The following is a 27,004-nucleotide window of genomic DNA, read 5'->3' as shown; positions in this document are numbered from 1 at the left end:
TTTCAATACTTTTAAAAATATGCTTTTACTCCAGCTTTCTTCAGAGTTTGTTATTTAAATACTTACTAACATATCCTCATTTTATTGTCCTAACAAACCAATATGGGTATGTTGCCGGTAAAATAGTTTAGATGGATCGATCTCCTGGTGTGTAACCACCAGGGCCGGCGAGAGGGGAGGGCAGGAGGGGCCAGAGCCCTGGGGCCCCAAAGGGGGCCCGGCGGCTGAGGATAAAGAATTACTAAATGTAGTATATTCTTGCTCAGTTCGCTTCTAATCAGTGCGCTCTTTGTGTAACAATTTTTGTGTACTGTGGTCTTGCAAAGAAATGACAGGTGACCAGATCCAAGAACAAGCAGCTGCACTAGTCCAGCGATACGCAAAAGATTTAGGAGATGATCTTTCTGATGAACTGCATAGCCTGAAATTGATATATTCAGCCAATTTTGGTGAGAAAACGCTTTCACCATGGGATCTCCTAAATAACATCAAAACTTTGAATCTAGAAACTTTATTTCTAAATCTGACAGTGGCCCTTCGTATATTCCCCACAATCCCTGCTACCGTTGCTAGTGCAGAGCGCTCTTTCTCTCTGTCAAATAGAGTAAAAAAAGTTTTACGCTCTATAGTATGTCAAGAAAGATTACACAGGGCCGCATAGGTTCTGTTGTTTTTATAATTTTGGGTGTTTTATATGTATTTGAACATGCTGAAACCGAAACTGGCACTAGTTTCCTCATATCACGTAAGAATTTCGTACAATTCACGATTTATATATGTTGATTGCGGTATGCATGTTTAAGCATAATTCAACTGATTGACGCTAGATGTCACAAGTACGTGGTGAAATTATCCAGGCGGTAATAAAAATGAATGTGTTTTAAATGTAAGGAAGTTTAATTTAATTAAATTAACTAAAATTTTGCCTGCATGAATATTTAAAATATTTCTATATCAAACCTTGTTCTCATTTCAAATAAATTTCATATTTAATTATCGCAAATCTTAGATGTGCTTCAATAGTATGAAATGTTAATATCGTAGGCTAGTTCTCTTTTGTAGTTCCTTGAATACTGTGTTGCCATGGCATCTCGTGGTTGTAAGAATAAACCAGATTTATTGTGTTACATCTGTGGTGAATTTGTTCCACACAAACAGAAACAGAAAAATACAGATTTTGTATGAAGGGCATATTTCGGATACTTCCGTATGGGACTTGGAGATCAAGATAAATCGTGGACTCTACACAATCTGTGTAGATCTTGTGTGGAATCGTTACGAAAGTGGAGCACTAGAAAACGGTCATCCATGCCATTCGCAGTACCAATGCTGTGGAGAGAACCCAAAAACCACAGCGACGATTGCCACTTCTGTTCCTGTGAAATTGTAAGACACAATAGTCGAAACAAGACAAAGATAGTGTATCCCAATATTTCTTCTGCAATGAGACCTGTGCTGCACGGCCTAGACTTGCCTGTTCCGACACCTCCATCAAGTCTTGAGTCCGTAATGATAATAGTTCGTACAGTGATTCAGTGGAAAATAGTGTAATAGAAGATGAAGTTTACAACCCCCCTAGTGGATCTCGTGACCCTATACCACTCACTCAACGCCAGCTCAATGATCTAGTTAGAGACATAAATCTGTCTAAAGAATCTGCTGAACTTCTTGGTTCCAAACTTAATGAAAATAACTTGCTGGCCTGTGGAACATTTTCCTGGTACAGATATCGGGAAAAAGAATTTGTGCAGTATTTCTCAAAAGAAGGTTTTGTCGTGTTTATTTTGATGTGTCAGGTTTGTTGATCAAGTTAAATTTCCCTTGCCTTTCTAGTGATTGGAGATTATTTATTGACTCGAATAAAACAAGTTTAAAATTTGTTCTGTTATATAATGGAAATAAGTTCCCCCTCAGTTTCTATTGCTCATTCTGTGTCACTGAAAGAAACATACGAAAATGTGCAATTTATTCTTAATAAAATTAAATACGACGTACATGGTTGTGTGGTGTGTGGAGATCTGAAGATTTTGAGCATTGTATGGGCAACAAGGTGGGTATACGAAAATACCATGTTACATCTGCGAGTGGGATAGTAGGGCACGAAATGACTTCTGGGGAAGGAAACAGTGTCCATTACGGAAAACACTGAACGCGGGATCAAAAAACATCATTCAACAAAATTTAGTCAGTCCTGAGAAAGTTATACTACCTCCCCTTCACATAAAATTAGGATTGATGAAACAATTTGTTAAGGCACTCGACAAGGAAGGCGAATATTTCAAGTTCATATGCAACAAATTTCCTTCACTTTCATGTGCCAAAGTGAAAGAAGGTGTCTTCGTTGGCCCAGACATGAGGAAGTTAATGAAGGATAAAAACTTCGAGGCAACAATGACTAATGCTGAAAGGGATGCTTGGATAGAATTCAAAAGCGTGGTGGTGAACTTCCTGGGGAACCAAAAAAGTGCTGAATACAGAGAAGTTGTTGAGAATATGTTAGTTAAATTTCAAGAACTGGGTTGCAACATAAATCTCAAGTTGAGTTCTCATCTTGATTACTTTCCACCAAATCTCGGAGAATTAGGTGAGTAACAAGGAGAACGGTTCCACAAAGACATGAGAGATATGGAGAAAAGGTATCAGGTACTTTGGAGTGTTACCATGATGGCTGACTACTGTCGCACACTGCACACAGAAACTTCAGAAGAAAATCGCAAGAAAATTAAACGATGTGAAAAATAAGTATGTTATATGACTGTGTTGATTTCCATTTTACAACGTATATGTTTATGTATATATTTCCATATTATATGTATATATGTAGTAATCTGTATGTGTAGAGAATCTTATATTCTTTTCTTTGTCAGTCTGCATTCATATTAAACAAAACATGTTCAGTTATTTACCATAATAAGCTCTTTAGTCTGATAGGAGATAAGAAATAAGGTATAATACAGCAGTATTGAATACGGAAGAAGGCCCAAATTTGGACATTGATTTGTAAGAAAACCTTACGTGACAGGGAAAAACGAATTCATTATTCGTAATCAGCTAGGAACAAAGAATTAAGTTCACCTATTAATCAAAAAACAACATGAACTTTTTTTCAATTTGCAGCCCTGTGTTATCAAGCTTAGGCTTGTTGGCAGTGGAGACAGAACTTGTCAAGTGTACCAAACTGGAAGCTATCATTGATGAATTCGCCCTGAAAAAGGCCAGAAAGGGAATTTTGTTGTAACTATACGTAGAAAAGGATACATTGTAACTGTAACAGTTGTCTAGTATTAACACATATAATACATTTCTCCTACAGACAATTACTATTAATATGACATTATTAATCACAGTATAGTTAATTTGAGCAATATTTCATTGAAATAACTAAATTAGGCCTAATGCATCATGTCTCTAATTAAGGAAGACTAACTGCATAGCTTACTTCTATATACTTGTAGCAACAATTTGTGCAAAGATATTCATAGTACAGGGTAGGTTGGATGGCTGAGAACATTTACTTTCTCAACTTTTATTAACTATTTAATACGTGCTTTTTCTATTTCCTTCGCAAATTAGTTTGTTTTGAGCATTTGATTGAGCATTGGGGGAGAACTTTTGCTATTACAAATAGATAAGTTACTTTTCTCTGTATTTTGATACCGTTGTATTAATTTTTTAAAAAAATTCATTTTAGTTTTGAAGCCTTCAAACATCTTAGAACCAACAACTATATATAAATAGTAAATTAATGAGGTTTTTTTTTTGTTATTGTTGTGGTTTTGTTTTGTTTTCAGCGAACAGTGAGCATAGGCTAGGTTCAGAGTTCTTATTATTCACTTATTTGGAGATATAGCAATACTGTTTACCATGTAAATTAAACGCAATTATGGTCTAATAAAGAGTTCAAAATAAGCCTTAATGTTTATTTTAGTTTACCTCCGTCCAAAGTGGTAAGTACGTAAAATGTCATAAGGGAACGTGTAAGGGGCCCGAGATTGCTCAGTCCCGGGGCCCGCGACCGCTCTCGCCGGCCCTGGTAACCACAGTATTTCATGTCACACACCCACCTCCGCCATTACGAAATCCTGGCTGAACCAATAATATAAGTTGCCAGTAAAATAGTTTAGAATGATCAAGCCTCTGGTGTGATGACCACAATATTTTGTCACGGAGCCCCCATATTACGAAATCTTGATGTGAGAATTATTAGCATCTCGTAGTCAAAAATGATTTTATCAGATCTTACACATTGTTTACTGTTGATAGTCATGTTTTTATGTAATATATTCTCTTTAAATTTTTGAAGATGACATGTAATTTTTGATTTGAGATTTAAAAAAAAAAAAGTAATTATGATTATGTTTATTATCCAAATTTTAAAAACGCAGATTTTGCGTCAAAGCAAAGTAAATGTTCCTTTTCAGTTCGTTCGTGAATGAAGTCGCTTAAATACAATTGCCTGAAGTTTCTGAATTTGCAACGATGCGGTTCGGAAGATAGAAGAAAATTCTATACATTACACCGTCATTAAAACTTGCGTCAAATATATGTCATAGTCTGTGTTCGATTTATTGTGCTGTATTTACGCTGTAATTGCTAGAAATATATCTAATTTTATAATCATTTCTGTTAATAATGATTTATTTAATGAAATATAATCTTTTAAACAGGATTACAGAAGATTGTGTGTTGTGATGAAAGTATATTCCGCGTCCACGTAGTGCTACAATAGCAGAAGGTAAACAAACTTTCTCTGACAGGAACTTGGGGAGTTTCTCGTGACTTAAAGCAACCGTAAGATTGTTAATCCGAATACTTCCCACGAAAACTAAATTATCTGTCTTTTGTAGCTTTATGTTACCTTCTAAAATTTAGTGAGAAGAGTGGAATGTACAGTATAACATGTGGTGTTGGCCATAGCCTATTGCATGAATCAATGTAAACATGTCTGTTACAGTAGCTTTCCCGTAGTAGCTATCAGCGTCGAAATTGTTATATGATTCGTTAACTTCGGAACGAGTTGACCATTTTTAAGGCATTTAATTATTCCGTTAAACCCCGGCAGCTTTTCAACAATAAGTATGATCAGGTTAAATTGTTTGGGATTAATTCTAATTGCGGGGAGCCAATAAAACCATGAAGGTAAAAACAACGTAATGTAACCTAACCTAACCAAAATTAGGCTATAGTTATCAAAAGAGTATGTATTGTTAGAAAAATATTCTGGTTCCCATAATTAGGATTTATCCCATAGATTTGTCCCGGGGGAGGGCTTTCTTAACAACCCATTTTTAATTGTGGCTTAAGTGCCGGAGGTTGTCCATAAATATGAAACAATTAACATCTAAGTTTAACATCTTGGACCTACTTTGTGACACAAAGCTCATAATTGTTAATTCAGAGTTACTCAAGGTAAAGAGCACACATCTTAGGTGTATAGGGTGCGTGTTTAATTCCTGGTGGGGGAGACTATAAATTCATTTCTATGATTCGGATTTCAATTCTATATATCGTAAGTCCATGTCACGTACAACCTCGGTGGTAAAAACGGAAGCTAAACTCTTAATTTTGAGACGAAGAGAGCATATTTTTCTGAAAACTATTTCAACTGGTTAACTGGGCGGTGTTATGCAACAACCAATCAACCCACAAGATTTAAAAAAAAAAAGTGCTAGAGGATTCGAGCATATGTAAGGCACATTTAAAAAATCCTGGTAACTCGTTGGTGATCGGTCTGCCATCTATGAAGATAAGAGTCAACCCACATACGGTAGTATCTTATGGGTTCGAGAAACCTATAACTGTGATTTCCTCAAAACAGACTCGTTGTAGGTTGAATGGTTGTTGCATAACACCGCCCAGCTCACTTTGATGTTATTAATTAGAGTGTGTTGTATATATTATGCTCGAGAGTACATTGAATCGAAAAGCCCTGTTTGTAGGAATTGTAAAAGTTATCTATTGTAAAGGAACTTTTTTTTTTTATATATATATATATATATATACAGGTATAACCCCAGGCGTTAAACTTGACTTTACGCGGTCCAGTTGTTACGCAGACATGAAAAGTAGAATCAATCGGAGTGTTTTGCGACAGATGGCGTTATTACAACTTTACAGACAAGCTACGCACGGTACGATCTCTCCGAAAAGCTACAGCCAACGTGTGCTGTGTGCTCGTTAAAAGCTAGTGTTCCGTCTAACTACCGTCAGGGCACGACAAAGCAGGGAGCCCCGGTCGCAATGCGTTTGTAGGGAGCAGGCGCGTTAGCAAACGTGGCTATGCGTATAAAGTAAGATTAATTTGTTTCAACATTTGCTAGTACAGGGTTTGAGCAAGGTTCTAGATTACTGGTCCTCCCTTCTCTGGATGCGGGTCACTGATATAGGTGATCCAGAAGAGCCGAAAAACTGTATTATTAGAAGACCAAAAGAAAATAATACACTTTTTCTGATCTTCCGAGTCACCTATATCACTGACCCGCATCTCCCTACCCCCCTACCAACAACAACACAATTTTCTATAAAAGTATAGCAGGTCAACCTTCGACTATTTCAAAAAACCTATTTATTATTTCACAAAAAGTTAAATACTTCTGCAAGCCCCCCCGACAACAATAAACATTTCTACACACGTATGGCGGAAAACCCTCTAACTCAAAAACTAACATATTCTTATTTGAAAAACGTAATGACTTGTCAAAAGGGTTAATATAATTCATAATAAATAGTGTTCACATCAACTAAAGAAACATCATCATCGCAAGCATAAGGAAAGAGGAGCATGTATCAGGTAAACAAATACTTCTACTTATGAAAAATATAGGGGGACAAGTAATCTAGAACCTTCCACAGGGTTTGTTCTCACGGTGAAAAGTAGTAGTGGTGTTCCTGTTTGCGTAGAGATGACAACTGATGATGTTCATAAAGTTAACCCTTTTATGTTAGTGCGATTATTATTATTAGATGTACTGATTTCTCACATATTGTTAACAAAACAACCATTGATATAACTTAATATTAAAAACGGATAGTAAGAATTTAAACTTTGTCATAACAATATTTATATATATGTCTGTATTTTCATTTATTTTCGATAGTGTCTGAAGAAGGAAATGTTAGATATCCGAAACAGTTACAAATTATAATTTAAAATAAAGTGGGGTTTAAGCTTTGGTCAGTGTCTCTTTTGTTAAAAACGGATGTAAAATGTTGCGTTATTATCTCATATCTAATTGGCTTCCCAATTTTACATGTAAGAATAATTTGGTTTTAGCAATTTAGCTGTGTCTGTTTACAGTGTCTCGATTACATCGCAGTTTTGATCGATCGTAAATACTGTTGTTAGGAACAAAAGTTACTGTGAACTGATGAATGCATAACTCCCTTTGATTGTGAGTTTTGATATGTTGTGCAGTTTTTTTTTTTTTTTTTTTTTTTTTTTTTTTTTTTTACATGGGCAAAGACAATACAAGCAAAAGGCAACAGCAATTTTTGCAACTATCTAGTTGGTTGGATTTGAGTTTAGCGTTTTTTTTTTTTTTAACACCGATTCTATATGAGACAAGGACTTGGAGACAACTTAACGTGGGAATCGAACCACATGAGCACGCACCTTACATTGTAATACACTGAGTGCTTACTGAATTGCTCCCCACCCCCCCTCCGCACACAAGAAAGTGCGGCCAATAGCCGAGCTTTACATGACTACCCCAACTAGCACTATTGCAGAGAAAGAACATGTTGGCAGACAATACACTGTTTTAATGGGAGGCGGGCAGGATTTATCTGTATTCCAATAGAACATGATTGTGGGTACTCAAGCAGTATGTACGTTAATAACCCAGAAAGCAATACTTGTAGGATGCGCCCGTTTCTGTGTAGTAAAGGTGTACAAGGAGTGGGAAAAAAAGGGGTAACGGTCTCCAAGAGACGGAACTTCAGGGGCGTACTAAAGTTCAAAAATTGAGGTGAGCGTAGTGTCAAACAGCTCGTCACAGCTAAACACTATCAGTGTCCGAGAATTACATGATCAATGCAATGGTGGATGCACAACACCCATATCCTATACAACTATACGGCATACATTGGCACGCATGAAGTTCCACAGCAGACGACCTACTCGTCACCCATTCCGTACGACTCATAACTGTCAACTTCGTTGCGCTTGGGCATTTCGAACAGGCGTGTGCATATGTAGCACTAACAGCACGAAGTTATGGACCCCTCGTGCATGGTGCGTACTGTACAGGCAGGTAGGGATGGCTGTATGGTTTGGGAATTCTTCTGTTGGTATGGACTGGGACCGTTGGTGTGCACGGACCACAGCACATCCGTTGTGTACCTGCATGTGTTAGAAGATCATATACATCCTACAATGCAACACTTCTGCCCACACGAAGACGGCATTTTCCAAGATAACAATGCACGGTGCCACCAACCCAGGACTGTACTTCCTTGACTTAAGGAACATTCCACAAAGCTGTAACATATGAATTGGCCCCCTAACTCACCTGATCTTAATCGTATAGAATATTTATGGGATGTTGTAAAACGAGCTCTTCGCACCATGACTCCTGCAACGACATCCCTTGGCTGATTGTGGGATGTCATGAGGAATATATGGTGTCAGATCCTCGTGGAAATATATCAGCAACTACCAGAATCCATGCCACACCGTTCTGTGAGTCAAAGGTTGAGCAACAAAGTATTAGATAGGTGGTCGCAATTCAGTGAGCACTCAATGTATATATATAGTTTTATGTGTTGTAAATATTTTTAATGAAGTTGTCCAAGTTTCCGATTAGACTTATTCTGTGCTACTTTGTGAAATCGTATGTGTTCGTTATATGTGGATTCTAAATATCACATATCTTCCTTTCCCTAGCTAAAAATCTTAGTCATCCCTTTTTCTTTCTGAAAAATCTGTCAACCTTACCCTTACCCCTCTTTCCAGCTGTTACCAGGAAAATATACTTAATAATTTCGAACGTTAATAATATAGATTAATGATTAGTTTTCGCCAGTGGCAGCTCTTGAGGGAAATCAGATAGATAAATATTAAAATTTTGTGGCTACACACTAAAGAAAGGAGAGTTACCGGGGAATGTATTAATTCTTGTATACATACGTACAGGTATGCAAGAAGAAGTATAGAGACCTGGGTTTAATTCCCGACGGGAGCTCATGTGGTTTGGATTCCACATCTCATGTTGCCTCGCTGCTGAAAGCTACAGTGAACTCAAATCCAATAAGAACCTAGTATATTAGGTATACAAGAATTAATACAGTAGATAAGTGCGATAAAAATGTATTTTTTTTTATCGATGTGGCTTCCCTCAAAAATCCCCACTGGTATTCACAGGTACGGACTAACTCAATTTCAATGCTAATGTTCCAGAAATTAACTGGAACATTAGCAGCTTCATATGACTTACGGAACCGTGCCCGAATATTGTCTAATTATTGAATATACATTTGTCGACTTGGTACACGTAAACTATTTTGTGTTAGATATTTGCTAGCCTGTTCTTTTCCCAGACAGATTGTGTTTTGCCTTGGAGGTCTCCTCTATGCTTACCTCGCAGAATGGGGGAGATGGTCATTGGAGATCGGCCTCCGTCGCCAGCTCATCTGGCTCATACATCAGAGAAACACCCACGAAATACGCTGACGGAACTCAACGTTCTTCGCCGTCATCGAGAACTGTGTGATGTTGTCTTAAATGTTGGCAATAGAAAAATATTCGCTCATAGGTAAGTTGTCGCTTTACTCTATGCAAAATGCTATAGAAACGCTTGTGTTGTATATTATATCAAACTGATATATAGTATTCTGTAAATGTAAATGCGAGTTCATGGTTAGCAAGAATAGTGTATAGCTAATTCTCTATATCTAAAAAGTGAAATGGAATTTTTGGTTTAATGTCGCATGCTCATGCCTTTTAGACTGAAGAAGATGGCTAATTAATGAAAGGGAATAAATATGAAAAGAATTAGTGGAGAGGTAACGGGAAAACCCGCGGACTCCCATGGCGTGGAATCAAACCAGGGATTCCTTGCACCAGAGATGAGGGTTCTACAACTGAGCTACTGTGCTTCCTTGTTTATATGTAGTTTTTCCTCAATTTGCTTTTTATTCATAAACTGGTGTATGTAGCTGCTTTTCTTTATCTGTGTTTATACGGTCAGATACTTTTGTACTTAAAGATTGAGTTTTACGTCCCACAGTTATACCGGCTAGGCTAAAGGAGACGGTGATAATGGGAAATGGATGGAATGAATAAAGTGGGGGGGGGGGGAACGAGAGAACCGCGAGGAAACCCACGTACGCGGTGCTTGTCCACTACAAAGTTCATTTCTCTACTTAACAATAAAATAAAATTTATATTTGAATTATTTATTAGTACTCAGCAATTACTATGTACAAATAAAAAATGTAATTGGTTTCTGTTTGTTCTTTATGAAAATTCAATATTCAATCATTTTCATTCAAGGGCCTCGGTGGCTGAATGGTAGAGCGCTCAGCTCTGGTGCTTGGAATACCTGGTTCGATAATAGCTTGCGTCAGGTAGACTTTGTGGTGGATAAACACCGTGTGCATGGGCTTTCTCGGGGTTTTCCTGTTTCTTCCCACTTTCTTTATTCCACCATTTCATTCATTTCTCATCATCACCGTCTCCTTTAGCCTAGCCGGCATACCGTGGGACGTACAACTCAAAGGTTTCATTTCATTTTTTCATTGTCATTCAACTGCGGCACACTACCTCTCACCTTATCATGATAAACATATCCAAGAAATACATAATAACTTCATATATTTATGGCTGGTACGGTAATTGTTATTACTTTAAAAGGAAACTGCACTAATTCGTAAGAGTAATGGCAACTTCACAAATTTCAAAACATCAATAACTGCAAATTATAATACTCACCTTTCTGTAACTGGTATTAACATTAAAGCGTACTGTCAGCATTATTATTGCTGTACATTATACAATAAAACTTAATACTTTTTTTTTTAATAATAATAGAAAATATCTCATCTCTGATTACGATAAATAAAAGGTTACTAGATTAAAGAAGATTGTAAATGCTTCACACAGTACAAATTCCTAAACTGAGCAGTGATAATTTTGTTGAGCTACCTCGAAACCCTTACATCTACATAATAATAAATAACCCTTACATCTAATAAAATTAAAATGTTGACTATATATATAATAAGGGTACGTAGGTATATGTGTGAGCTCATTCGTGGCTAAGCGATTAGCGTCCGCGACTTTGGCGTGGGAGACCCGGGTTCGATTCCCGGCGGGAGCTCATGTGGTTCGGATTCCATGTTAATCAGTAGGTCCACGTCTCATATAACCTCGCTGCTGAACGGGGCGTTACATTCAACTCAACTCAGCGTAGGTATATATGTGCAGGCATATTACAGGAAATGCACCAACGGCTTTGATTAGAAATTTAAATTGTTCATTAAGCTATTAAAACAGTTCATTACAAAGGATTTTTTTAAAAAAATCGAAAAACTGTCTTTTTCTTCCACTATACAGGGTGGCCCATTTTAATCTTCCCACGGAAATATCTCCAAAACGGTTGAACATAAATGAACCGAACAAATACTCAAATAGGAAATGCCATGGTGTACATCGAATGATGATGTCGTTGAGCCCAACTTTAAAGTTTTAAATGGAAACATGGATCGAGTGATACCTCGTTCGATAGATCTTTAAGAACTAAAAAGCGTTATGGCAAAAAAATTTTCGTATCTCTCACCGTATTCAAGATGGCCGCCATGACATATTGTTGTATCAGATAAGACGTCCAGTATCACTGATATGAAAACGTTTAGAAATGAACGAACAGTTAAAAAAATGAAACAGGAAAATGGAATGGGGCGCGTCGAATGGTGTTGTCGGGGTGCCCACAGGGCCGCCTTTCGTGGGGGCCCAGGGCCCAACTTAAAAATTTTTGAACGGAAATATGGGTCAAGTCATGCCTCGTTCGATAGATCTTCAAACACTAAACAGCGTTGTGGCAAAAGATTTTTCGTGTGGGTCAACGTTTTTAAAATGGCCGCCAAGTTATGTTGCCTGTAATAGATAAAACGTCCAGTACCACTAATATGAAAACAGTTGGAGATAAATGAACAGAAGAAAACTCGTATAGGACATTCAGAAAGGTATTTATCATTCCACGGCCTAAGAATAATGCAACGAAAAAAAAAAAGCAAAAGAGGTGAGGTGATTTTGAGTTTTACGTCCCGTTCAGCAGCGAGGCTATATGAGACGTGGACCTACTGATTAACGTGGAATCCGAACCACATGAGCTCCCGCCGGGAATCGAACCCGGGTCTCCCACGCAAAAAAGCAAAAGAGACATAATGCAAAAGAGGAAATCTAATTCTTGGAAAATTATCTTTCCGACCTCCCTCCGTAAGTGGGTGAAGCGGGAATAAATGGTCAAACCTCAAATGAGAACCCCATTCTTACTTGCAATAGGCATGGTTTGTCTGAAACATTTGTGAAATAAGGTGAAATTCGCTTTCAAGTTTAACACCCATTTGTATTGCAAAGTATGATTGGATGGGAAGAAAAAAGCAATTGAAATGCGAAGGAAAGGTTTTAATAATATATTTTTGGAACTTGCATACATTTTGCCCACCCCTGATAATTTAACGCAATGCGTGTAAGATGTTCGGGAGACATCTGCTTCAGTATGTACCCAAGGATCACAACTGAAATTACCACTGAAAGTCATTCGGAATGTAACTGTGAACAAGTGAACCTCATATTCTATCACATGCAAGAAGACATAGAAGGAAAAAATCGAACCAATATCATGCAGACGACTGTTGAACAAAACCAACGTTTGTACACATTGTTCTAAAACTGCATTGTTCGACAATTTTGTTTCACATTTTAGGTGATTCATTTTTGCATCAAATCAAAATGGAAGGTACCATTTAACACAAATTTTACCTACTTTTGCCCATTACAGAGTCATCGATCTCTTATAAAACACATTTCAGGTAATTTTGTTGCGTAGATTGAATTTGTAAAAAACAAGGTTTTCATTTGCAATTTTGCCATTCCTTTCCGCTTCACCCACTTACGGATGAAGGTTGGAGCGATCATTTTTTAGGAATTAGATTTCCTCCTTTTTATTATGGCACTTTCATTCTAATAATCTTTTCCTCCATTGCAACATTCTCGAGCCGTGAAATGATAAATACTCTCTGTGTTTTTCTAATCGAATTTTTGTTCTGTTCATTTATCTTTAACTGTTTCCATTTTATAGGAGCTGGAGGTTTTAACTCTACAGGTACCATGTCTTGGTGATCATTTTGAAAACGGTGACACATATGAACAATCTTTTGACACAGTGCTCTTTAGTTTCTAAAGATATATCGAACGAGGTATCACTCGCCCATGTTTCCGCTTAAAATTTTGAAGTTGGTCCCTGGGCCTCCATGAAGGGCTGCCCTTGGAGGCTCCACAACAATATCATCCGATGTGTCCTATGGCATTTTCTATTTGAGTTTTGTTCGGTTCATTTTATGTTCAACCATTTCATATTAGTAGTACTGGACGTTTTATCTGATACAGGCAACATGTCTTAGCGGCCATTTTGAGCACGGTGACCGATATGAAAAGTATTTTGCCACAACACTTTTTAGATTTTAAATACCTATCGAATGAGGTATGGCTTGACCCATATTTCCGTTCAAAAATTTCTAAGTTGGGCCCTGGGCCACCACGAAAGGCGACCGCGACATCATTCGACGTGCCCCATCCCATTTTCCTGTTTCGCTTTTTGACTGTTCATTTATCTCCAACCGTTTTCATATAAGTGGTACTGGACGTTTTATCTCATACAGGCAACATGTCTTACGGCTATCTTGAATACGGTGACAGATGTGAAAAATCTTTGACCATAACGCTTTTTAGTTCTTAAAGATCTATCGAACGAGATATCACTCGACCCATGTTTCCATTTAAATTTTTAAAGTTGGGCCCTGGGCCCCCATGAAGGACGGCCCTGGAAGGCACCGCGACAACACCATTCGATGTGCCCCATGGCACTTCCTATTTGAGTTTTTGTTTGGTTCAATTATGTTCAACCTTTTTTGAGATATTTCAGTGGAAAGATTAAAATGGGCCACCCTGTATATTTATGCAATTAACCAGAAGAGAACTTCGACATTCCAAAATTCTCAATTCACTATAGCTGAAACTGGAACTTTAGGGAGGAAAAATGAGAATAGTAACTGTTCCAGTAAAGAATATGTTCAACGTTAGTGGCAAAACATGCAGTTTCAAATCAATAAGTCACCAGGGAATAGCATTCAGCTCTTAGCATGCGTCTCGATACTTTTAGCTCATTCAGTAGTAGTAGTACATACATAGGTATGTACTTCACCTTTATGTTCACTTCAAATTATATATTCGATTGTTTATTGATCTGTATCATGGTTTCCAAGTGACAGCCGGTTCCAATATCACTCCACTTCACTTTTACAATTTAAATCCGCAGAAATCAGTCGTATAGTAGTATCTCCGTTGCCTACTGAAGAACACATATTCGCTTATCTGTTCGTGCTTGGTGTTATTCAGTGTATATTTTTATTTCTATAAGCACAACATAATAATTCCTTATATACAAATCGAAGCTTTCATAAAACTGTCAAAACATTATATCACAACTTTAAGACAACAATTTATAGAATGCTAATACCTTGAACAAAAGTTACGGAGTTGTTTAAATCAAAGTTACAGCCATCCCCCTGCCTTCACCATAAGTAATGTGTACCCATGTAAATTGTGCCAGTGTAGTTCATATTATATTTTACGTTTTCGATGCAAAACAATTATTAAGAACTCTCGTGTAATGTGAGAAAAATTTGATTATGATTTCTTATGTAACAAACCGTCACTTATTTCACTCAAATGATTTTGTCAACATTCGTAACAATTCGGAATGTTAAGTTCACGCGTTTCAGCTGCAGTTCAAGATAATTTTAGATACTCTGAAATTGACAACCATCATTCACTAAAACATTTTAATAGACAAAATAAAATTTCAGCGGGAGTCATCAGTTCCTCTCGTCTTAAATTTTCCTTCCAGTGCACAGAATACCGAGAGTGCGGATTAACGCGTTACGTCATAGAAGAAAGGTGGCGCGCCGCTGCCTAGTAGCAGGGAAGTATGCTGAACATCATTCTTAGTTAAGGACATAACCTAAAAATATAAAAGTTAATATTATTTCCTACAAGATATTAAACAATCTACAACTGTAAATAAATATAAAATATGCAGAGTAAATATATATATATGGAGTAACCAAAACAGGGTATTACTACCTCGTATACACATACATTTGAACTAGGGTTGGTCAATTCCGGAATTTTTACTTTCCGGAACCAGGAAAGTAAAATCGGAATTTTTCTGGAATTCGGAAAGTGAAATTTCCAATTTCGGAAAGTAAATTTTTCGGAATCCAGATTCTATAAAGTTTTGGCCATCCCTAATTTGAACCTCTGTGACTTAAGTGAGAGCATTTGAGGAATATTAAAAAAGGGAGTAATTTCTCATGTTATTTTGCTAATGAATAATGGGAGCTGGTAGTAATTATGCCCAGATAGACATTTAGATTGACAAAAGATTATAGAAATTAAGATTGTTTTAATATCTTGTATACATACCAACACAGAAGAGTATCAGCATTTTTTCTGTACAAATGTGTTTTTGAAAATAATTGAGACTGTTTCATATATTGATAAGTATTATTTTGATCCGACAGTGTAAAATGAGGCATTTAAATTTTAATATAGAATTGTATACATATTAAGGTATTTGAAACCTTGTTTCAGAGTAATCTTGTCAGCGTGTAGCCCATATTTTCGTGCGATGTTCACCGGCGAACTTGCAGAATCTCGGCAGACAGAAGTGACGATCCGAGATATTGATGAACATGCGATGGAACTGTTGATAGACTTTTGTTACACGTCACATATCGTTGTGGAAGAAAGTAATGTACAAACGTTATTACCTGCAGGTGAGATTTATCCTAAGTTCTGTGTCATTTTCATTCTGTCCTAATCTTTCACTCCGTGTGTTATACGCTGAGATCTGGTATTGCAGATAGTCTTAGAAATGTCTGTATATACTGTATTAATTCATTAGTAACATCACAAAATCAGTCAGAAGTTTCTTAGCGTTACTTTATGTAAATTTTATGTATGACCCCAAAGAAACACACTTTTGATAATTATTGTATATTGTCCAATACAAAAAGGATTTTCCTAGCGACATTGCATTATTGAAAATTTTCTTATCCGTGCAATAATTTTCACATCACACAGAGTCTGTTCCTCCATCTGATTCATAGGATTGTTTTCCATGTGAAAAATTTTGTTTTGGAATGAGAAATGGAAATGTTTAGTTCTACGTGTCCTGGGGAAATTTCAAGACACTATTTCTGTCCACTAATTAATATTACAAATTTTTGGGCACTTGCAGCTAGGAATTTGGGCATTGTATGATTTGTACAATGACAATTTTTTACGTATTAAAGTATTGTGATTAATTTTGGTGCCTCGCGTTGCACCCGTTAGTGATTTTCTGTTATATTTAAGTGCACAGGAAGAGGATATATGTATTTGCCTTTTATAACGGAATTTGAGAAATGAGAAAGATTTAAGAACTAGTCTTGGATTTTTTTCTTTCTTTTGCCCTTGGTTGTCAGGAAAACCAGGTGAGAAATTTCTTACTAGTTTTATCCATTAGTTACAATAATGTTACTCCAAAACTTAATTACCGGCAATAATGAACGAGTGGGTAATACTCCGAAACCGTTTGCAAGAATTATGTATTATTGAATGCTTACGCAATATTGTTCTTTTTAAATAGTTTCTCTTCATATCTGACTGAAGAAGAGACTTGTATTTGTTGAAAGCTTTCGGCAAATTGAAACTAACAACAGGAAAATAAGAAAAAGTTTTTGGGAGTTAGTTGTATACATTAAAGAAATTTACTTTTTTTTTTAAGAAATCATTATCGGCTCTTCTAAAGAAACTTATTTTAGAAAAAAACAGATGATAAGACTGAAAGTTTCTTCCAGATCAAGCAGATAGAAAAAAACAACAACATGGTTTTTAATATTCTGTAGAGGTTTTTATTTGTAATACATGGTTGTGCTACTCTCTAATCACTTGAATTTTCATTAGCAAACAAGTTTCTCGATTGTACATGTATATGTTTGTAGAGAAACAGAATTTTCTGTTCACGACCAAATTCATAAAAATACGGTCTTAGAAGAAAAACAATTTTTAATTGATACATTTTATTGTTTTTACAGCTTGTTTGTTACAATTAGCCGAAATTCAAGACATCTGCTGTGAATTTTTGAAGCGACAGTTAGACCCTTCGAATTGTCTAGGAATCAGGGCATTTGCAGATACGCATTCATGTAGAGAACTACTTCGAATTGCAGACAAATTCACGCAGCATAACTTTCAAGAGGTGAGTTATCGATTTAGTTGCTGTGACACTAGTATTTATTGAACAATAATAATAATAGTAAAGAGAATTCTTAAACTCAGAAATTACACATACTCATACACACACACACACACACACACACACACACATATATATATATATATATATATATATATATATATATATATATATATATATATATATATATATATATATATATATATATATATATATATATACATACATACAGGCACCTTATACATACAGTTACCTCCTTTCGTCCACAATGAAATAATTAATTACAAGGTACACTCTTATTTTTCTCCCTGAAATATGTGTATCTCCTTCATAAGTAGTGAGTTAACTTATCCGTTTCATTTGAGAGAAATTCTCACACGAGTAATATTTGGCCCTCGACTCAGGTAACGAGGATTTCTTGCAGATCTACCGTGCTATATACAAGTACTATAATCTTGATTTTGTATGTATCTGTGTCATATGGGCTATATTCCTATACATGTCCTTTTAGACCATGGTCCAGATATTGAAATCATCCCCCCCCCCCCTATGTGGATTTTTGGAGACCATATTTTTTAGATAAAGTTATGTCTAAATAAACGAAATCGGTCGGTCTGCAAGCAGAATATTGGTGGAGTGAATAATTGAGGGCATTTTTCAAAATGTGATCAAGGGAATTACAGGGATTTTGTGAAAATTGTAGTCCCTTACGTTACTGGCCGTAGTGATGCCCCTAATTGTTACACGAACATGAATCATACCTCGTTGGAAAGCCTATGGGACACATATTCCAACTAAGTAATTGTTGTGCCCAACGTACCTAATCTATAGAGGAAGAAGAAGAAGAAGGAAACCAAAAATTCAAAAAAATTAAATCGCAGGCAGTTTGCAACACGTACAATTTTCGTATACAAACAAAAATTTTCGTAATGTATAATCTATCCATTCGTGTATAATATATCAAGAAAACAGGGTAATAGGTGTAATACACATGGAAAAATACATCGGTAAATTATATACCACTATAAACCTCATATTATAAACTTAATGAATGGGACGCAGAGACCACCTTGACGGCTTGGAACACTCTTCTAATAGCGACAAGGAGATAAGCCATACCTCCTTGGACAGCTTATGGGACTGAGATTCCAGTGAAGCAATTTTTGTGCACACCATGCCCAATTCGTAGAAGAAGAAAATCAAGAATTTGAAAAAGTTTTTAATATAAATTTTAGCAGCTGGCAACACCTTCATACGCAGACAAAATGCCTCCAATGTATACCGTAGTTATTAGTGTACACTACATTTAAAAGATCAGAACATTAGATGTGATGTGACTATGGAGAGGTAGGGAAAAAATCTGTAGATGCCCTGTATATAAGGCATTGGAAGGGAAAAGTAATTTTCACGTTGAAGCGATTTTGATTATGTTTTTTTTTTTTTTTTTTTTTTATCTTGTTTGCAGGCAGTTACATATTTATTTGTTTTATCAACAGCAAGAGTTCACAAATTTTAACTCTAAAACATTTGGCTAAATAACAGAGACTGATTCTCAAATTATGTTTGATGTAAAATGATGGATAAATGTATACAAATTTATATACTTCATGTCCCATTATTGTCTTATATGTGTCATATTTTATGTGAATACATAACAATAGATAATTCAACTGTTGAATATAAAAGTACAGTCAATGATCTACATAAAACACCACATCACTATAACCAACAAGGTCAGGAGCCTCATCTTCATGAGAAGTCTCTGATTCATCCATTAACACAAGTTCTTGCGGCATTAGGTAGCCCTCAGTCCATTGAATTTCCCACTGGTCATTCACAACATTCCATCCATAGCCAGAAGGTGATGGGATATTGGAAACTGCTTTGTTTGCACAGTACTATAAGAGAGCCTGATAATTGGCCCTTTCTGCATGCATTGTTAGAGAATTCCTACAAGGAGGGAGAAGACCTGTGTCTATCCCACTGTAAGTTGATAGTAAGGTTCTAAGTTTGGGACTGAATCTCCGTAGAAATTTTTCATAGCAAAGATTATTTATGTCTCCTGTTGCCGATACCAGCATAAATAATACACGTAAACTGCTCCAATTGTTCAAACAAGGAGTCACTGCAAGGAACACTTCTTCCAAGAGAGGAATGTTGTAATGTAGTCTGATGCTGCAGGAGGGTCTTCAGTGGTGTTTTCTTACTTTTCCTTACAAAGGCACTAGTGGTGTCACAACCCGTGTAAGCATGAAGTGCTGGCAATGCAGAACACATCTCCCTTCCAACTTTATTAATGACATTAATGAGACGCCTCTTGTTACCAGTACCCGTATTAAACAGAACTGTCTGCTCAATACGCTATGCAAAGTTCACAAGTAGAATAAATGCGACGAGAATTTTCAACAACATGCAAACAATGTAGAATTATTCTTGTATCTGTTTCCTCCTGGCTTGATGAAGTTCTTTAATTTCTTTAATTTTAATTTTATGTGTTTCTTACCATCAGGAAAAGTAAGACAGACACATTTACACTCACAAACAAAATACACCCTTCTTCTTTGTAACTTCCTTGAATACTTGACTTTCTTCCACTCATTTAGCAGAAACAGTATCAAGCTCTGTTTATTGTCATCATATGATAGAAATATTTTCCAATCTCTGGGAACTTTTGTCAGATCTCCCTTTATTACATGACCTATAGTTGGGCCTCTTCTTGCCCTTTCTAAGCTTTTAATTAATAATAACCTGTATGTGTCTGTCACAAAATCAACTTGAGGTACTTCGGTAAGTTGTTCAAATATAATCTCTGCTAACTCTCCAAATGTATTTGGCACAGAAGTCTGAGTTTGGTAAAGAGCATTAAAGTTTATGATGCAAAAGACACTATCTTCATTTGGTCTGTCTGCTAGGTGGCAATCTTTTTCTAGCACATGCATAAATTGTGATCTATCTGTCTGGACAAGAGTCCATCACTGGTTGTCAAAACCCATGGTACTAGACCCAGAGGGTATTTTAGAACATTCCACGCTAATATCATGCTGCAAAGCTAGAAGAAGAAGCTGCCCAAACACATTTCATTCTGCTCTTACTTCTTTTAATTTTATTGGTTGGCCCAGATATCTTGGACAAGATTTGCAAATGTGTTGAGCTCTTGCTTAGTAATAGGTGCATTAAAGCTCTTTGATTTGTCAATGAATCTGTGCTTAGTAAATGTGACATTTGCGTTTTTTCCACTTTATATGCTGATAGAAGATCTTGCTCAATTGCCTTGGTTGCTGGAGCACCTGATGATAGGCTGTACAAAATATCCTTGTTCTCAATGTTGAAAGGATTCAGAAAGTTATTCATTGTTTCAATGACTTTACATTGTCCTCTCTTCACTATGAGTAATTTGTGCTCGTCTGACGTCTTTGTGTGAGAAGTTTTCTGAAGTGTCAATATCACCCATTTCCAAAGTTGTTTGCAGGTAATTTGCTCTATTGTGCCTGGTCATACACCATCTGTAGTATGTAGCATGATTCCTGCTAAAACTATTATACTTTTGAGAAATGTAGGTCTTCAAGAATCCGCAAGGGAGGGGATGGTAGTCTCAGATTTGGCCCGTGGCCTAGTTCTACTGAAAAGAAGAAATAAGCGACAAAGAGGTGTGTTAGCCCTTCACGCTAATCTAGGAGCTATCACATGCTTCTGTGATTCACGGGTCTCGGGTTCGATTCACGGTAGAGAGTATTTAACTCATTACTGTGATTTGGATTCCTCCTTACTGTAGGTCTAGGTCTCATATAGCTTCGGTGCTGAAAAGGGACGCTCAACTTCAATAAATAAACAAAATGGATGGTGAAAAAACTTACCTTTAGGCGTCCTTTAAGATTATTTGCATACAGTTTCAATTATCACTATATAATTATTCTCGATGCAGTACGCTTCAAGGTGGGTCTTTTCAACTATTTAATATACATCCAATATTATCGTAAGCAAAATTAGGGTTGTGTACTTTAGTGGAGGACAAAGGAAAATGCAACTGACAGTGCAAAAATTATTATGTTCTCTTCATTCACCTGAATATTTTGAGATGTACCATATTTAGCAATCATATTAAGTCTGCAGTATTGGTGAGTTCATATATTCAGTGTTATGCGCGGAAAATTTCACAGAAATATCTTTATTGTTGTGTATTTCATGATAAAATATATATATAAAACTGTAGCCCTGCTTGGGACTGAAATGTGATTACTTAGAAGCATTGGGCTGAATGTGACCCAGATGGGTTAAGAAACAGATATTGCTAATTTGAAAAAAGAAAAGAAGCCATTATTAAAGAAGTGTACAAAAATAAAACTATAGAAAAACACAAAAGAATTATTTGCAAGAAGAAACATAATTGTACTTATTTTATTGTGGAAGGAAAGTGAATCACTTTATATTTGCTTTACGGTGTATTTGCTTTATTTTAATCATTATGTTCTTTGTTTGTATTAACATTTTTACTTGAAGATTTAAAAAATGAAAATTAAAGGAATTCGTTAGTTCTACATCTCACGCTTGTGTCCTGTAGGCTAAAGGAGACTTGTGATTGGCTCGTCTAAAATCATGGATTTTTAAAGGAAGTTTTAGACTTTCACATAGGAGGAATAGTCGTTTTATGCCAGCTAGCACTAGTTTTCATTTTTTTTAAAATTCGTTTGGGCATAATCATTTAATGGATTATTTACACTCACTCATCATTTTTTTACGTAGCTCCCATTTTTCCCTTCTAGGGGGCGCGGTGGCTCAGTGGTAGAGCGTTCACCTCCGGTGCTTGGGGTCCCTGGTTCGATTCCAGCTCGCGCCGTGTGGACTTTGTGGTGGACAAACACCGTGCTCGTAGGTTTTCTCGGGGTTCTCCCGTTTCCTCCCACTTTCTTCATTCCACCATTTCACTCATTTCTCATTATCACCGTCTCCTTTAGCCTAACCGGCATAACCGTGGGACGTTAAACTTAAAGATTTCATTTCCATTTTTCCCTTCTGTTCTGGATCAATGCTTGACTCCTCATGTTATAGGCAGTTAACATTTCATGTCAAATACGACTTTTGGTCTTAACAAAATTTCAATTTTGGCTCCGACAATCTCAACCGAATTGGCAAGTTAAGCCGACCATTAATGACATTTTTTATTCGTTTTAGGCGATCGTTAAACTTTCCCTTAGAAATAAAAGCTCACGTTGGTTTATAGTTTTGGCTGTCACTAACTTTAGCCATTAGCAGTGACCGATGCAAACTAAATTCTTCAGGTCAACTAAGTTGGCCATCAATTATCTTCATGATATCAGTTTTGGTCTTCGGCCATAATCAATCTTAACCAGATTGTTCAGACCATGAAATTTAATTAGAATGACCGTCTTCAGTTTGTACTCTAAATTTGCCAAGCTGTTCCTGAGAAATATAAAGTTCACGAAGGAAACTTTAACGAACTTTAAACTTTAAGGAACATATGGAAAATGTGGCCAAATTTGGGCTCTAGCATAAACCGATTCTCTTTGTAGTTCGGCAGGCGAAGTGGACAGCCAATGACTTTCATACCAGTTTTGGTGTAAATCGATAAGACAGGGTGTCTATCGATCACGAAAGTCATGAATGTCACGAAAAAGTCACGAAATCAGAAAACGGTCATGAAAGTCATGAAAAGTCACGAAATTTAGCTTTTGGGTCACGATTTTTTTTTAACTGTACAAATGTAAGTACAGATTGGAAAATTTCCTTCTATAAAATGTCAAAATTCACCACCAAAAATGCCTATGGTCGGCTTTAGACGCTACCAAATCGCAAGCAAAGTACGTTTCTATCGCATGGATGAAAATTCGGTCTAATTCGCACCCAAATTTTCTCTTGAAAATGTTAGGAAATTTTATGATAGGTGAAGAAAAGGTCACGAAATTTCATTTTGGAATTTTAGTAGACACCCTGTAAGACTTTTCTGAGGTATGAAAATACACGGTCTGAAAGGTGACAGATAAGAAATTCACAGGCAGATAACGTGATAGAGGACCTTAGTGGCTCGTTCCAGTGCAATACCGTATTGTCTTAAAAAAGATTACTCGCAGTGGTGGTCCAATTCAGTTTTTCTTATTTCCTCGTATGTTCCATCAGTTGATTCCTCCATCTACACGCTAACATGTTCCCCACTAGTGAATTGGCTTAATTGCAGCATTCAGACAGATCTCTATCGGAAAACAGATGAACTGTTACCATATTTCTTAGGAGATAAACATTTCTCTTAACCTATGAATTTGTAGATTAATGTCACTTATAAAAACTTTGGCTCAGCATGGATATCAGACGAATAAAAGGTATGAGCCAATTCACTGAACTTTCTCGTTCCAATTTCTTCAACTAAATCATGTTATGCTGCAGTTATTAATGAAATATTTATTTGTGAAATACGAATAAAATTATAGGACATTTTCGGGAAACTCCGTCAGAAGAAGTGAACTACCCATTGTAGTTATTTTCATAAGCAATTTACACAACGATTATTAGTGAGATATTTAGTTACGAAATATGAAGAGACGTCCGAAAAGAAACTCACCCTAAACAGTAAACTACCTACCCCATGTGGGATTTTTTCAGGACAAACAAGTTATGCTATATTGTCAGTTTATTAATGAAATATTTGTGAAATATGAACAAAATCGCTTGAGTCTTTGTAAAAAACTCGCACGAAAAACTCACTCCCGAGAGTAAATTATCCCTTGTGGATTTTTACGGGAAAAATGAATTAGATTAATAATTAAATTAATCGAATTGTTAGATTATTAATGAAGTATTTATTTATGAACATAAACAAAATCATTGGAGACTTAGAAAAAATCGCCTGCAAAAACTCACACCTAAGAGTAAACTGTCCCTTATGGATTTTTACAGGTGAAGTGAGTTATCTCGTATTGTCAAGTGAGTAATGAAACGTTTATTTGTAAAATACGAACAAAATCACCTTAGCCATTTTTAAGAAAATCGTCCGAGAAAAACTCACTTCCAAGAATAAACTACCCCTTTACAATTTTTCCCAAGAAATTACTTAAATCACACTACAAGATTGCTAATGAATTATTGACGTATGAAATATAAATCCATTTTCGAAAAAATAGCATTTTTTAAAAATTTTCATTTTTCAGTAAACTACCCTTAATTTTGAAGGTAGAAAGAAAATTCGACTCCCCCCTCCTGGAGAATCTCATAGAAACCTTAAGTTTAAAATTTGGCGCGAATACGTTGAATGGTACGGCGTATAGACAAGTGAATACATTTATGTCAGGACGAATGGACGGAATCCAAAATTCACGTTTTCGGCATGTAGGGGCCATGAAACATAAATCCGTTGACGTCTCGAATTTTATTCTTTTTTTCTTTTTTCATGATCACTGTATTTTCTTCTCTCCTTCTGAAAGTAAAAATGATTATGCAACATCTCAGTAATATGTGGTTCAATGATTTGTTCATGTAATTTGTGATGCCTGGGAAGAACAAAAGCAATTGAAGTATGACAGTGATCTGATCAATTGTGTATTTTCAATCTGTAGAGTTTTTTTTATTATTTTTTTTATTTAATTTTTTTTTTTTTTTTTTTTTTTTAAGCAGGAACTTCCAAGTACTTTAGATATTGGTTGATAGTCGTAATGAGTCAAATAAGATATTAGTTGTTCAGCTTAGTGTTATAAACTACTTTAGGCATATACCTATTGTGTGATGAATTTGTTTGTTTTAATTTTTTCCTTCCTTTCTGATATTTAGGTGATGGAAAGTGAAGAATTCTTGTTGTTACCCGTTGGACAACTTGTAGATATTATATCCAGTGACGAATTAAACGTGCGATCGGAAGAACAAGTGTTTAGTGCAGTAATGGCTTGGGTGAAGTACAATGTATCTGAACGTAGGCAGCATCTCGCTCAGGTATAATAGTTTTATTTGCTTTCTAACGGTTTTTCTTATTTATTTTGAATATTTAGGTAGGTATGTAAATGAATAAATAACTTAATAAGTAATGAGTTTATAAATAGTTGTGGCTAAAGGTAACGTAAGTCACTTTCAAAAACGTGTTGTTTCCGCGTTCATGCCTTGACAATAAGTTTCGTATTTCAGAATTTCTTAAAGCTGTTTATAGAGCCATGGTAAAGATGTTAAGTTATATAAACTGGAAGGTACTTCTGTCACGGGTATACGTAATCAAATTTCTGAAGTAAGGATGAATTTATTAGAGTATTGTAAAGAGAGAATAAAATAGCACTTGAAACCTAAACAGTAGAAGTAATGGGTCGAAAAGTCTCTCAAATTTTGGACAATCACATTAGGTTGATACGAATAAAATGTCCATTCCAGGTGCATCATTTCCAAAGATCTGAAAATACGAAAACCACAATACTGGGTTAATCAAAATAGTCGCCATCTGCAACCACACACTTTTTCCATTACTTATCCAAAGATTGGGGTCCGTGGCGAATTAAGTCCTTAACTACATGTCGCACCACCCGATTTCCAGGAAAGTCTTTTCTCTCAAGACGTGATCAAGATGGCGGAAGAAGTGGTAGTCAGTTGGGGAGACGTCTGGAAAATATGGTGGGTGAGGAATGGTTTCATATTGAAACTCACGGAGAACTTGCACCAACCATTGCGCGACATGTGGGCGGGCGGTACTGTGCAACATAAGAACACCATGTCTATTGAACATTACTCAATACTTCCGGAGAAGTTAGCGGTGCATTTAATGCAGTTCAACACTATAACGATTTGCACTGAGATTTCAGCTCATCTGAGAAAGACATGATGATCACTTCCACCGTACACCACCATCAACAGCACCTTCTGTGCGTGGAAATGAGGTTTAGGAAACCGCCCTGAACGTTGATCACTATCCAACCATTGTCATAGTAGATACATTTTTCATCTGATGGGGCACTCCGATGCAGGAAACTTTCCCAGTTATTCCTTACACTCAGAGAACTGCACACCTGTAGACGACGATTCTTGTTGACTGTTGTGACACCCATAATTCCAACTGTTTCACCTTACCGATATTACGGAGCCGGTAAATATTAGTATAGTGTATATCTAACTCGTCTGCAGTTGCACGAACATTTTTCCGACAATCTACTTTCACGGTGTTGCTGATATGTGATGTTGATCAATGCTCACGTGGCACATTTTGCAATGTTATGTCACTGAAACAAACCAGTAGCGAATGATGCGTTTATTTACCATTCCTGGCCCGAATTCACGATTAATATTTTTTGTGGCTTACTGAATAAATTGTCCTAGTTTAAATTTATAAAGAAAAATCACTCACTGTTGTGTGTGTTCTCCATAGTGCATTTTCATACGATCTAGCTTAATAACAAACTGGTTCTAACTGTTCGAGTATCCCAGTCTGTTTGCTGGATGTGAACATAGTTTGTGGCCTTAGTCCGTTCCTGTGTTCTATAACTCAGATGAGTTTCCCACCAGAC

At 36.3% G+C, this 27,004-nt stretch overlaps 1 protein-coding gene across 3 annotated transcripts in view; it reads left to right on the top strand.

The window, feature by feature from the left end:
* Positions 1 to 4,518: 4,518 nt before the first annotated feature.
* The window catches only part of dbo (Kelch-like protein diablo), a 42,575-nt gene continuing 20,089 nt past the window's right edge, over positions 4,519 to 27,004 (top strand). Inside the window, exons 1-5 of one of the 3 annotated variants that reach the window (XM_081743028.1) lie at positions 4,519 to 4,735; positions 9,542 to 9,752; positions 15,875 to 16,059; positions 17,362 to 17,525; positions 25,296 to 25,454. In XM_081743028.1, coding sequence (XP_081599154.1) covers positions 9,586 to 9,752; positions 15,875 to 16,059; positions 17,362 to 17,525; positions 25,296 to 25,454 — 675 coding nt within the window. In that variant the 5' untranslated portion in view covers positions 4,519 to 4,735; positions 9,542 to 9,585. Of the gene's footprint in view, positions 4,736 to 4,770; positions 4,792 to 9,537; positions 9,753 to 15,874; positions 16,060 to 17,361; positions 17,526 to 25,295; positions 25,455 to 27,004 lie in introns of those variants that run through there. The other 2 variants (XM_081743031.1, XM_081743040.1) reach the window with 2 other exon arrangements.

This window comes from Thermobia domestica, chromosome 2, assembly GCF_964235325.1.
Source record: "Thermobia domestica chromosome 2, izTheDome1.hap1.1, whole genome shotgun sequence".
Taxonomy (NCBI): Eukaryota; Metazoa; Arthropoda; class Insecta; order Zygentoma; family Lepismatidae; genus Thermobia; species Thermobia domestica.
The sequence above is the reverse complement of the archived record's forward strand: the minus strand, read 5'-3'. Positions and strand labels throughout refer to the sequence as shown.